Below are 14192 nucleotides of genomic sequence, written 5' to 3'. Positions count from 1 at the left end.
ATTTCCCCCTCCATCAAGTAGATATTTCCCCCCTCTTTAAACTGTATACGTGGCCCCGTTTTCCGATCTGTTTTGTTATACATTTTGGTAAGTTTTTATGTATTTTATACGAGTTTTCTTCTTATTATAACTTAGTATATCATCAAAAATTGTTAAGCTTTTTAGAAATGGTATTTATAAGGGTATTATTTGGTATTTGGAATGTTGCTTACATACTTGACACTTGTATGATTGTTGACCTGACACCATTTCTTTATGTCTCTTTTTATTATTATTAATTTTGTCATCAGAATCACGTCGATTTATTGATCTGATTACTGTCATTCTTGAATTTCATTTAACTGTTAATAATGTCCGAAAGGATGTACCTTAGTATGTTGAGTGGTATTTATATTCTGTATAATATCATTTATTGCAAAAGAACAATTTATTTTATGAATATGCGGAATAGAATATCGAGGTTTTGTTTATTATTAATATTGATATTAGGGAGTGTTAATCATAGTGAAAAATGTGGTGAAATGGTTGTTTTGTCTGGAAAGCCGCCATGTTTGATGAACGCATGTGGCGTTCATTTTTTCTAATTTCAAACTCATTAAAATAAAGTAAAACTAATGAATATTCACTCGGATATCCCAAAATAAGTTAACTAGTGGTATCAATAATAATTTGAAAAACTATAAGTCATGAAGAGTTAGGGATTCAGTACTTAGTAAACACTAGTTTTAGAACAACTTTTATTACAAGGAGGTAATTTTATCAAGATCATGCTCGACCATCAGGGTACTCACTTTATGAGGCTAGGTGAACCCCCGAGGGCTCTCGAAACCACAGGGTTGACTCGGCTACAGTAACAGAGTAAATAATTGTCTGCCCGTGTCCTTGGAGTTAGCAGCACAGCGCCTTACCCTGCTATTAATGTTTTGATTATTATTAATGCCTGCCTTTTTGGATGGAAAACTGGACTTCAGCTGCCTCTAGAGTACTGTAACCTTCTTGTAAGGTTAGTTGGTTCACCTGTTGTGGAGAATAAAATTAATTCAATTGACATACTACTCACCTCTGCATTTCTTTTTGTATTTTCCCTTCTCCATGTAATCTGCTTAAATTAATGATTTCAGAAAAAAATTTACTGAACCTAAGAGTTAGATATTCACTGCTTAAACACTCTTGTCCATCGACTCCTGTCTAAAACCAAATTTGCTTGGCAAGTTGTTACTGAATTCTATTTATGTATAATATAACCCTTTCTTTCTACATTTTGGTCTACCCATTAATATTTTCCCATCAGTTTAGCCCTCAATTTCCTCGTTATTGTTTCTTTATATATTAAAAGTAATAAACTTAATTTATTCAATAAATATATTATATATTATCAAATACATTCAATAAATATATATATAAACTTATAATAAATAGTGGTAATAGTTCCGAAGCACTACCCCAGAAGAGCGGGATGAGAAAACAGTTCACCATCCTTTTTGATTCTATTAAAGTTGTTGTAATAAAAGTGTTAAGTTATAACCCATAACAAGAGAAAATTTTGTATAGGTGAGCAAACCACCATGTTGGAATTGTACTTTGGAAATAATTCCTTGAAATTGACTAACCTGAAGTCCCAGTTTAATAATCATTTTTCTTGAAAACAGCTCTAACGATTTTGATTAAACTAACATTTCTATGTACAATTGAATGGTCTTATATATCAGTTAGGTATTATGATGATTGCAATAATTTGACTGGGCTTAAATGACAAATTTTTAAAAAATCTTTCTCTATAGTATCTTCAATTTTATTTATTTGAAATAATTAATCATTTCACATTTTTATTTGTAGGGAAGATAGGATTAATACAAACTACGAAAGGATTTTATAATTAGCTTAAGGAGATTAGAGAAAAAAATGTATTTTTTTTTTGTGAATAAACATGTTTGGAAATGAGAGTTGCAATATAAGCATGTTATGTACTGTTGGAAAACTAAAGAGTTTTGGAAATATAATATTTAATGTAGCATCTTAAAGAAGGTAGTGGAGAAAAAAAAAAAATCTTATAATAAAAGATCTATTCAAAAAATAGTTTGATAGGCAGGTGCATGTAAAATTTTTCAATTTCGCTAGTCTGGTACTGTTGTTATGTCGATATAGTTATTAAATAATTTCACCTGGCCTATATTAGAGCCTATCAGTTAACAAGATGACTAATTCCATGTAATCATTGTTAGTACTTTGAATATTGATTAAAAAACACTATAACATCAAATAAATGGTTAAATAATAATATAACTATAATAATAATAATAATGATATAATAAAAATATAAACAAATATTGATTAAATTACACTATAACATGAAATAAATGGTTGAGCACAGTGTAAATTTTAGTTAACTGTTATATTTTTGTCATACTTCTGCAAAATAAAAATGTTAAAATTTTGGAATTAAAAATATTATCATTTCTGATAAAATTGGAGTTTGTTCTATTTGTTATCTTCTGTAACTATATACTAAATGAGTTGATTTCAAATTTTGTCTACAATCAACTAACCTAAATAATTGGTCAACTAAAATTGGACCTCAATTAAAGTAAAGAGATCACAGAGAAAAGATTAATTTTCTGATCAGAGGGCGACGAGTGGATTTATGTCTTATCAAATAGTGATTTTGTATTTTAGTGTAAGGGGTTATCTGTAGACATTTGGTAATTTTACTGGATATTATTTCTACTTGAATATTTCTTGTAGTTGTAAACAAGTTCTATTACTTGTGTCAAGGTTGTGATATTTACTGTAATTATTAATTAAATTCTAAACTTCACAATACTCAGTAGCACATGCCTTTTATTTAAAACAGGTTAGTAACTAACTATGTAACAAATGAATGCTTAATCAATTGGTTGTCTAAAGAGCTAATATCTAATACACTATATTAAACCCTTCCCTTAATCTTCTTTCAGTCTTTTAGGCTTGACAATCAGGCGGCCACACCGAGTTTTCAGGCCCTCTGCTGGTGATGATGGACCCTGCGGTGTATAACCACTGGATGGTACTGATCTCCAACCAGGCTTGTTATGGGGGGTTACCTGATATCCATTCTGGTCCTCCAGCATCTAGAGTACTAGAGGGTTCTGGAAGAGGGTCAGGTGGTTCAGAAAGAGGATCAGGATGTTCAGGAATACGAGTGGGGTGTCCTGAAAGAAAATCATCAGGATTGTGTGACTTAATGAGGCCTCGAGGGTGAGATGAGTTTCTTCTGTACTTGTGACCATATTAATCCTTGACCAAATAAGATCGTGGTTCTGGGAGAAGCTTGATTTCCTCCCACTGATCATTCTATTTTATATAAACTGGTTGTTCCGTTTTGAAGTTCTCAACTGGACGAGAAGATATATCGTATTGAGCTATACTTTTAATTTTTAAGTATTTCATCTTGTGATACCCTTCCTTATCGGGTATCCTAGGAGTAAGGAGTTTAAGACTTGCTGGGGCTCTTGTTCTTAGTCTTCGCCCCATTAAGATTGGAGAGTACTTTCTTGTCGTCCAATTCTCTTAAAAAGCTTCATATAAGTCTCCTCTTGAATAAGGTGATTTTTAAAATTAATTTCTTGGCTATACCTACCCCCTTTTCTGAAGGTCCATTCGAGCAAGGATAGTTAGGGCTCGAGGTTTGTATAGTGAATCCCACTTTATCCCACGCAAAACCAGCCATTTCTGCACTGCTGAATGAGTTATTGTCACAATGTACAATTTGGTTACTAAAAAGGATTTTTAAATTTCTAATCATTTCAGGAGATGTTTTATTCTTAAGGGGAATAATATCTAACCATCACAAGTAATAATCTTCTATTGCCTGAAAGAGGCTCGAATTACTCTCTCTGATATCTATACCTATGACTTGAAATGGAAATTTAGGAACTACCGATAATAGTAATGGTTGGTAGGTTGGGCATGCAATGACGAAAGTTTGCAATATTTTCTGCCATGTTAATTAGAGCCATAAAATAACTTAGGAGAATGGTAGGAATTATAGTTCTGTCATCAAAAAACAGTATACCATCATTTTCAAAGAGATTGTCCCGGAGCTCATAAAAATCTTTAATTCGCAGTTTAACAATTTTACATCAACTCCAACCCAAGTGTTTCAAATGTTACTCAAGAGTATCTTAAAATTTTCATAATTTGATGTTGGAGTTTTCAGTTTCTGAATGTCCTCTGCTGGAATCAGAAATACTTCTTCCAAAGAAATTGAGTGAACCACTTGTGAAAAGTCAATGTCTTCTGGTCCCTTTTCCTTCAGATGTGCTCTTTACAACATGTCAGCAATAACCATTTTTGGGCCAGGGAGATATGACAGTTTAATTTTATATTTTAGTACCTTGTTTTGCATTCTTTGCAGTCGCAAGGAATTTTTATACAGTTCCTTACTAAGTACTGCCAAAAGGGGTTTATGGTCTGTGATATTTTTATGTTATTCACAGAAAAGCACAAACTAAGCAGCTCTTCTATTTGGCTATAGTTCTTCTCTGAGTCATTTAAGACTTCTAGACGCAAAAACTTCAGGCTGCCCTCACTGAAGTAAAACATTTCCCAAGCCATCCTTACTGACATCACATTGTATTTAAATCTTGAGCGATGGATCAAATAGTTCAAGGCTTGGTGCTTTACATATAAGAGACTTTACAATGGGAAACGCTTGGTCTTGGGAATCAAACCACGTCCACTGAATGTTCTTTCTAAATAGATGTCGCAGAGGGGCAGTAACTTGGGAATATGCAGGAATAAATTTATTCAAAAACTTTACAGCACCTTAAAATCTTTAAAGATCCTTTACCGGATTTACTTTGAAGGGATCAGGTTTGATTCCATCAGCTCTGAAAATTAATCCCAAATATTTCACTTAATTTAATTTAAATTGAAGTTTACTCCTATTAAATTTAATATTGAACTGTCTTGCCCTCTATATGACAGACTCCAGACTTGTAGCACTTGTGCCTCAAGTTTTGTTCTACCTTAGACTATAATGTCATCAAACACGATTTTCACTCCTTCAGTATCACAAAAAATTTTAGTATTTTCCTGTTGAAGTATTTCAGGAATATTGGATAAACCATAAGGTACCTTAAAAAACGATAACGACCAAAAGGTGTGTTCATAGTGCATAGTTTACTAGAGTTTTCATCCAACGGGAACTGATGAAAACCTTCTTTCATGTCAACTACAGTAAACCACTTTTTACCACTCAAGTTTGCAATCAGTTCCTTCTGGGTCGGTATAGAATAATGTTCTCGTTTGATATATTTATTTAGTGTGATCGGGTTTAAACAGAACCTAATAGATCAATCTTTCTTCTCAACTATTACTATATCATGGACCTAGTCAGTGGGTTCTTCGATGGACCGAATAATTCCCAAATTTATTAGCCTGTCAATCTCCTTCTTGAGTTTAGATTTAAGAGACTCTGGCAGTCTTCTAGCAGGTCTAACCGAGGTTACTGCATCATTACTAAGGGTTATTTTTACTTCATAGGGTATTTTGCTTAACCCTGAAAATACATCTTTATTAATTGTAATTAATCGATGTTCTTCTTCATCTAAACTCTTATTAGGAGGGTCATTTAAATTAGATAGTGTGTATGTCCGTTTAATGAGTCCCATCTTCTCACAGCTTGAAGTACTCAATATCAGAGATGAGTCAACATTCATCTCAACAAACTCTGCTATAAGGGATTTATTCTTATATATCGTCTTTAACTCTGTAATACCCAAAAGTTTAGAAATAAATCCTCCAGAAGATTTTACTTCGATTGAAGTTTTAGACAATTTACTATGCCCAATTTTTTCCCAGATATTAACCAGCAAAATGTTTATATTGTATCCCAAATGCTGTGTCTAACATAAACAGCAAAGGAATGTTATTGATGTAAATATACTCTTTCTATAAGTTAGAAGTTGTGGCCTTGTCATCCGATATAATGTTGCAGTCAAACACTGACTCAAATGATGAGATCTTCATCAATCTCGTTAACAAAAATCTTCTTTTTCTGAAACCTATACCCTACTACCCTACTTTAAAATGGTCAAACCCACCACATACAATACAATTGTGTGTCATGCTGATAGATCAATGGCTGGTGATTTATTGATGCTTAATAGATAGTGAGATAAATTATTCATTATAATTCAAAATTAAAATAACTCAGTTTTTAAAAATTAATTTTTTCTTTCTTTAAATTTTCCTTACTTAATTAATATAACTGCTTACTTTCTTACAGCTCCTTTGCTTTAGTAGTGGCAGATTTGACAAAAAAAATTTTTTTACTTGGCTTTTGACCTTTTTCATTGGTTGTATAGTAGTTAGTTTGTGACAAAACACTGAGTTACTTGGTGTCAACCCTGGGAGGACCCCAGTAGAGAAAGTAACTCCAGTTTGTTGCATAATCTTTAAAAACATACATTCATTCAAAATCAAATCAAAACTTTTTTTATCAAATGTGCTACTATTTAAACAATTTAAGATACTACAATTTATTTAACGTATCAATGTCTTTATGTAAGCTATTTTCTAATGAATTTTATAAATTGTTTGCCTAATAAATGTACTTATTGTATATAAATATATGTATATTTAGGTAATGTTTTGCTACTTTATCGTTTGCATAGTCATGCTTCACAATGAAAACATTAGTTTTTTAGAAAAAATAATTTTTTCAAATAATTATAAAACTACATTTGCATTGTATAATTTATGATTAATAACTATTACAATTAGAATATTACTTGATAAAAACATTGTATTTTGTCTATTTACAAAATTTAAAGAGTACAAACTCTTTTCATTTGTTTCATCATTGTTTACTAATATACACATTTCAACAATAAATAGCACTAAATATAAATTGTTTTTGAAGGTGATCTGGACCAAATCACTTACTTGCACAACTGTTGTTCTAGTAACAGTACTTCCTTACAAAGTACTGAACCCCTGACCCTTCGTGGGTTATAGCAGTATAGATTTAGAAAAAATATAAATTGACAAATTACAAAAGAGAAAAAGAATGGTTACATCTTGGAAAAACCAAAACAAATGCTCCACTTTCATTTCAACTCTGTTCACTTCTGGTACAAACCTTGATTTAGTTGTATCACAGCAATGTAAAACAAACTATAGTAGACAATTGTAATGTTTTAATTGTAACAGTTATTAATCTTAAATTATACTATGTACATGTAATTTTTTAATTAGTTGAAGAAATTATTTGTTCTTAAAAACTGTTTTTTTTTTTTTTTGCAAACAATAAAGTTGCGAAACATTGTCTAAATATATTTGTATTATTGACTGATCCTCAAGACCCACAAAAATATATATCTACAATAGTATATACTTCTGGTTAGTACAATCTTACTCTAGTCCCATTTTGGTCGGTTTAATAAGGTTCTACTATATTTAAATATTAGTTATGATAAAGTCATAAGATTATTCACTCATCCCCCTAAAGGGCCAGGTGTAGGCAGAAGATTCTCCTGATACTAGATTCATGTTATGATTGATAGAACTAAAAATAAATATTTTCCCTTAGCCATGTTGGATCCTTGGCCAAGGAGTTGGAAGTCTTATTCCTTGTCCTCAGAGCATTCTTAATATTTTATGAAAAGGGCCTAGAGTCATCCCTCAAGGCATAAAAATCATCGTTTAACAATAATTTTCTTTTTCCAATTTATTGTTAGTTTGAATCAAAACTTTCTCTTTTAGATAAACTAATTCTTTTTTGTTTTTTCCCCTAGCTCCAACATGGCAAATTCTTATCCAGTTTCTAATGAAAGGATGGTTATTCGATCTGGAAATTTGGACGAGGTGAAAAAATTAGCATGGAATAGTTGTGTGATCAATAAACCAGATGAGAGAGGATGGACCCTCCTGCATGAAGCTGCCGTTAACGATCGATATGTAGATATTGCTCAGTTTCTTATATCAGCAGGAGCTTTAGTCAATTTTAAAACATCTAAAGGAGTGACTCCTTTGTATATTGCCTGCAAGAATGGTTGTGAAATGATAACCAGATTGTTGATAGAAGCAGGTTGTAACATCAACACTGTCGTCACTATAGACTATGTTAGTGGTCAAATCTTTTTGAAATTAACTCCTCTTCATATTGCCTGCAAACACGGCAGTTTTGCTATTGTAAAGTTGCTATTAGAAAACAATGCTAATGTAAATGCAATAGAAGGAAAGGGGTGTACTCCGGTTCACTTTGCAATAGGTTATTCAGATGTTGCTATCATTCGTATTCTCATTGAATCGGGTGCTAATTTGAAAATGAAGGATTTTCAAGGTTATACACCTTTGCATCATGCTTGCATGTTGGGAAATTTTGAAATGTTCAACATTTTATTAGAACATCTTGGATGTGATAAGCCCATTATAGATGAGCAGACTCCAGATGGTTTGACATTACTAATGTTAGCGTGTAATTTCCAGCACTATAACATAGCTGAGAAATTAATCGAGTGTGGAGCTGATACCACAGTTGTAAACTCTGTTGAACTTCTTGCTCTCCACATGGCAGCAAATGGTGGACTTGATTTATTTAAGCTTTTGCTTCAACATACTCCGAATGAGGTTATAGAAAAATGTGCCTCATTCAGGAGTGGTTTTAATGGTTATCGCTCACTTCCTTGCATCATTATTGATAGCAAAGCTTTTGAAAGCCTAGAACTTCTTTATCAATCAGGCGTGAGTGAAGAAGTTTTGAAATGCCCTAATCAGATAAGAGGCCACCTATTATCGCCAATTGGTCATCTGCTCATGTTTACTAACTCATGGTCAGATAATGAAACAAGATTAAAGTTTTTGGAATTTCTACTATCTCATGACTTTTTGATCAATCCAATCTATGGCGGAGAAGAAAACCCACAAATTACAATCAGTCTCTTCGAAGCTGTTGTTCAAATGCATGCCCCTTGCCATGAGGATTGCTATTGTGAAAGGTTCCTCTCTTTGATCCTGTTGAAAATTCCTTCACCTCATAAAGGTCTTCCTTGTATATTATCAAGAGAGGTGTCTATGTTTAGCCTAGCTGCTCGGGATGGTTTTATAGCTGCACTTGGTCTTCTGAAGTACACTGAATGCATTGAACCTGATGATATGATGAAAACATTTCTAAGCGATATATCAGAACCGCAATATCGATGGAATGGTCGTGAAACTGTGGTTATCAAATATCTTCTAGAAAAATGCTCAACGAACGTAATGTCCGAGGTTTGGTAAGTATTTTTATTCAATATTATTTCATTATTGCTAATTTTTTGCTCTGATTTATTCATAGTATTAAACTTTTAATACATGCTATTTTGTTCTTCATTGTTTTTACTATATTTCTTATTTCATGTAATTTTATTTTAAATATTTTAATAATATAATATATATCGATAGTATAAATAAAAGATACTTTAGTCAACATCAGCCAGAATGGTAATACTCTGCAAAAATACTCATTTGAGATTTGATACGTGGTACTAGATAGGTGTGTTGTGAATTTAATTCAGTTCATAAGAAGTTGCAGAATTATGAAGATAAATATTTTGAACATGTAAAGATGATCACAATTTACCTTCCTTGTTATACTTCCTAAAATTGAGAAAAATCTTAGTCATTTATGCCGTATATCGTTATGGAAATATAAATTAATTAAATATGTAAGTAAATTAAATTTATAACAAATTTATGTCATATTATCCTAACCTCCAACCATCCTCTCCTTATATCATTATTATTAATGGAGATTACTTAAAATATTGTTCTTAAATAGTCAATATATTTTTGATAAATATTCCCTTTGATACCTGAGATAAGAATAGATTCAGATATGATTATGATAATTTTCTATAAATTTGTTGAGGTGAAAAAACTTCCAAATATAATATAACCTATTTTATATTTTTCTTGTTCAAGGTTTTGGGACAATTATCCCATACTCATGCACCTTTACAATCCTAAAATTAAGTTATTCTTATCAACAATTTTTATGTATGTCATGCATGTATAGTATGTGTATACTTGAAATTCTTGTAATCACATTTACCACATATTTGTTATATTTTCAATTTCCATATTGAAATCTTGTCTTCTAGACATTTATAGTTTAAAATTGTTTTATAACTACATTATTTAACTTATTGTCTTTTACTATTGGTACATTCATCTATCTCTGTAGCACAAATCAATGCTCTATATTAGACATTAGCTCTTAGGACCATATCAACATATCATCATATAAAATGTTGTTTTATTACCTCCATTTTGATAAGTCCAATTTTAATCCATTGTGGAATTTAAGTAAAAGATTATGATTTTTTATGATCGGACCATTTTATTCTCACATATTTTTTTTTTTTTTATATTTATATGGCTAATCTATTTATTATATCAGCATAATGTGTATTTAAATGTTTTGTGTCTGTTTTATAGTTTACTGTGTCTTTAATATTTTAGGTTGTATGAATTGCTTCAGAAACCTGCTTTTAGTGTTTTGTGTCATGTTTATTATTGTGCGATTTTTGAAGTTAAAATTATGGTTTAATATTATGGTGTGGTTAGCCAGTGAAGTATAATTTACATTTTTACAGTTTGTGATATGTTGCTTTATCCTGGTTTCCAGTTTTTTGGATGTCTCTCCAATAATTATTTTTTCACAATCTAGCTTATATACAGCAATTAAATTTTCTATTTTATCCTTCATGTTTGACAGTTGTTGTTGCAACTAATTTGTATTAGTTATGTCTTTATGATAATAATGTTAATCATTGACTTTGGTTGCAGGGCGATGAAGAACTCCAAAACAGGGCTGAATCCTGTAGATTGGAGAAAACATATGATATATCATTATATTTATGAAGAGGTTAAGTCTTGCATTCGTGTTGTACCTTTGAAAAAGATGTGTAGATTCATTTTGAGGAAACACGTCCGTGAGCAAGCTAAAGCTTCTTCTCAGTCCTTTCGAAGTCATCTTCAAAATATACTCTTACCTCCTTTCCTGTCTAGGTACATATTGTATGAAATGGATTTTTAAAGTATTATAAAGAATTCTGTGAAGATTGGCGCTATTATGGTATACTAATGGTAGTAGATCTTGGAGTTACCTTTGATTTTACTTTATATATCCTTCATTCGTAAGATGTTTAGTGACAAATATTTTTGACTATGGAGGTCATTAGGACTTAGGTCAAGTATTATTTGCTTAGAAGTTGTTGACTGATAAGAATTGTCTGAAGATATAATATTGTCTATAAACTTTACTTTGTTAACCCTTTCATAAATCTCAGTAGACACTTTGAATTGTCTGTAGGGTAAAGTACCTGCAGGAAATGAAATTGCTTTCTTGTATGACTGGGACAAAAACCCATTTTCTGACCCTCCTTCTCTAAAAAAAAAATCTATAAACTTGTATTTTCCATCGCCTCATTAATAGGTTTCAATGATCATTTTTTTCCCTCATTTTATCATAATTGGTAATTAAAGTGATTGTTAATGTAAAAGCAAATTGAGAAGAAAATTAATATTTACTCGTTATTCATGAACTCTTTCGATTTAACAAGCACTCAGTTGTTCTAAAAATTTCACTGCATGTTCTTAATGTTGAGTATTTCATAACCTCAAAGTAATGTCCTTTATCTTATCTGAATAAAAGGTTGGGGACTTACATACAGTTTGCTCAATCAGTTATGTGCCACATCTAAGAATAAGAGGTCCAGACTTCCGCTCTAAATCAGTGAAGAACATACATACATAATATACTAAGTTCAAAAGGCTTGGTTACAGATTCACTCTAAAATCGAAAACATTTTCAGAAATAAAAACCCCCCCAAAAATTGAAACATTTGTGCTTGAATAACTTAGTATATTTCTTCTTCAAGATAATAATTGGGGTGTAGCATGAAAAAAAAAAAAAACAGTGAGTAAATACTGTTTTGCTATGTGTGCTGATATATCAGCCTTTCTTTAAACCATAAAAAGTTAAGTGAGGTCAGAAAGTAGCTTCCTTCTTTTTTAGTGAACTGAAAAAGTTTTTCAATAGGCTGAAACTTCACTACACATAAGATAACAAAACATTATTTATATACTTACTGTTTGTTTTACTTCTGGTAAAAGCATCCGTGATAATGGTTCACAGCTATTGATTTTGGCTAACTCAAAGAGTGATTTAAAGGCTGCTGAGAGAGAGTACTTGTTCTCTATCTGACAAAGCAAGGACTGCAATCAGATGTAAGATTTTTGGCACAGAGGTTATATTTGTCATCAACTACATTAGGTTCAAATAAAATGGAATATGATTTTAGGAGACAACCTAATCAATTTATTATACCTAAGGTGTTGTACCTTATACATGTATGTATATTTGGAAAAATTGAAAAGTTTAATTTTCCAAATTATTGAAATATATCATTTAAGTATTGAAAATTAAATTATAAACATCACTTTATAAGGGAATATCTCATATTGATTTTATTTTTTAATTTGTTGATAAAGTATCATCAATGGGGTTCTGTTTTTATTATGCCTGATTATATATCTATTGCATTGTGGGACAATATTTATTTGATTTACAATTTATTATTAGATATTATGGCTCCCTGTGTTAAAGACAAATGAATAGTACTGTATTTGTATTTATTTATTTATCTTATTGTTTGTTATTAGCTCATCAATTTTGAAAATAATAATATATTTAAGTCATTGAGATCCCTTTGTGTAGATTTAAATTTTTTTTAGAAAACTGATTTCCGTTTTCAATGACAGATTTTAAAAAATATATTAAATTTATTATAAAAAATATAATTACATACTCCATTTTCACAATTTGGTATCGTACACTCTGGATCTCAATCCCTTATTTGTTATTAATGATTTTATATAATTTTATGCAGTAACATATCATTATTATATTGCTGATGTTGTTTTAACATATTTTTTGTTTACTTATGTTATAAAATTTTGATTTTATGTTAATATTTCAAAGTCTGATGAAAAATACATGTAGTTCTTTTAAATAAAACTTTTATTTACTATATTATAGTATTAATATTGTTGAAGCCACTGCAAATCAATGTAGTCTTTCTGGAGGAAGCTTCAAAGAAAAAAAAAAACTGGTTCGAATATAAACATTTATTTGGTAAGGCCAACACTACAAAATAAATAATAAAGCATAGAAGTTAAAGTAAAATAATGAAAAGCTCCAATGAAAGGCTTTTTAAGACAAAAATAAAATTATCAAAACCAATTATGAACAGAGAAATATATGTTATATGGTGATGACTCTGAATGGGTAGATATTTCTTACTGGTAAGATGTGTAAGTTATTGCTTTGTTGTTATAAATACTTTTTGGGCCATCCTTCGTTGAGATGGTTGGGCATAGGTCTTGTTTATTTATTCAGAAATTAAAGCGTAAAACCCACCGGTCATCAACGCCAACACCCCACTCATGTACACACTTGTTCAATTATATATATGGAAAAAAAATAATACATATATATAAAATAGATAGATAAAAATACATAACATAAAAAACCAAACAAACAAGTATGCAGTCAGGGCTTGGAATGAGTACTCCAGATGACTAATTAGCTGTGTTACCGATTCACCCAACCAAAAAGTAACCGCATAGCTTCTTGGAAATACCCGCTCTTTGGGGATCGTTATAACTGTAGCTGTATGATTGTTACTGTCATTGTTCTGTCACATTAGCCCTGGCGTGATTGTTGATAGTACAAGTGATACAATGAAGCAACTTTCACGTTAACTATCATATCTATACGTCTTGACAGTGAATAATCATACAGTTTCAGTTATTGTGACTAAAGTCGCAGCCGCTACCATGGTGTAACTATTTGATAGTTAATTCATGACAGCATTTACTGCCATGACAGTTTATTATCGTTACAGTAATGGCGAGCGGTTGTGACGTGATAGTTGATGGTACAAGTAATGACAACGACTGACATGGAATCCTCATACAAGACTGAAAGGACAGGAAACTGCTCCTCGATTTCGACTATTACAACATTTACTAGACAAACGGTCTAAATTGCCAATCCATTACAAATGACTATTATAAGACCTATCTGGACATATGGAGTTGAGCTTTGGGGTTCCACTAAATTATCAAATTCCTTCCGAATCCAATCCTTACAGTCCAAAATC

The 14192-nt window shown here is 31.1% G+C and overlaps 1 protein-coding gene across 1 annotated transcript; it reads left to right on the top strand.

The window, feature by feature from the left end:
- The first annotated feature begins 16 nt into the window (after positions 1-16).
- Positions 17-12756, top strand: LOC106682825 (ankyrin repeat and SOCS box protein 3). The gene is made up of 3 exons (XM_014423892.2): positions 17-87; positions 7779-9257; positions 10813-12756. The coding sequence occupies exons 2-3, from the start codon at positions 7786-7788 to the stop codon at positions 11060-11062; spliced, it is 1722 nt and encodes a 573-aa protein (XP_014279378.1). The 5' UTR covers positions 17-87; positions 7779-7785; the 3' UTR covers positions 11063-12756.
- The last annotated feature ends 1436 nt before the right edge of the window (positions 12757-14192 follow it).

This window comes from Halyomorpha halys, unplaced genomic scaffold (genome assembly GCF_000696795.3).
Source record: "Halyomorpha halys isolate HHAL.00 unplaced genomic scaffold, Hhal_1.1 Scaffold446.1, whole genome shotgun sequence".
NCBI lineage: Eukaryota > Metazoa > Arthropoda > Insecta > Hemiptera > Pentatomidae > Halyomorpha > Halyomorpha halys.
The sequence above is the reverse complement of the archived record's forward strand: the minus strand, read 5'-3'. Positions and strand labels throughout refer to the sequence as shown.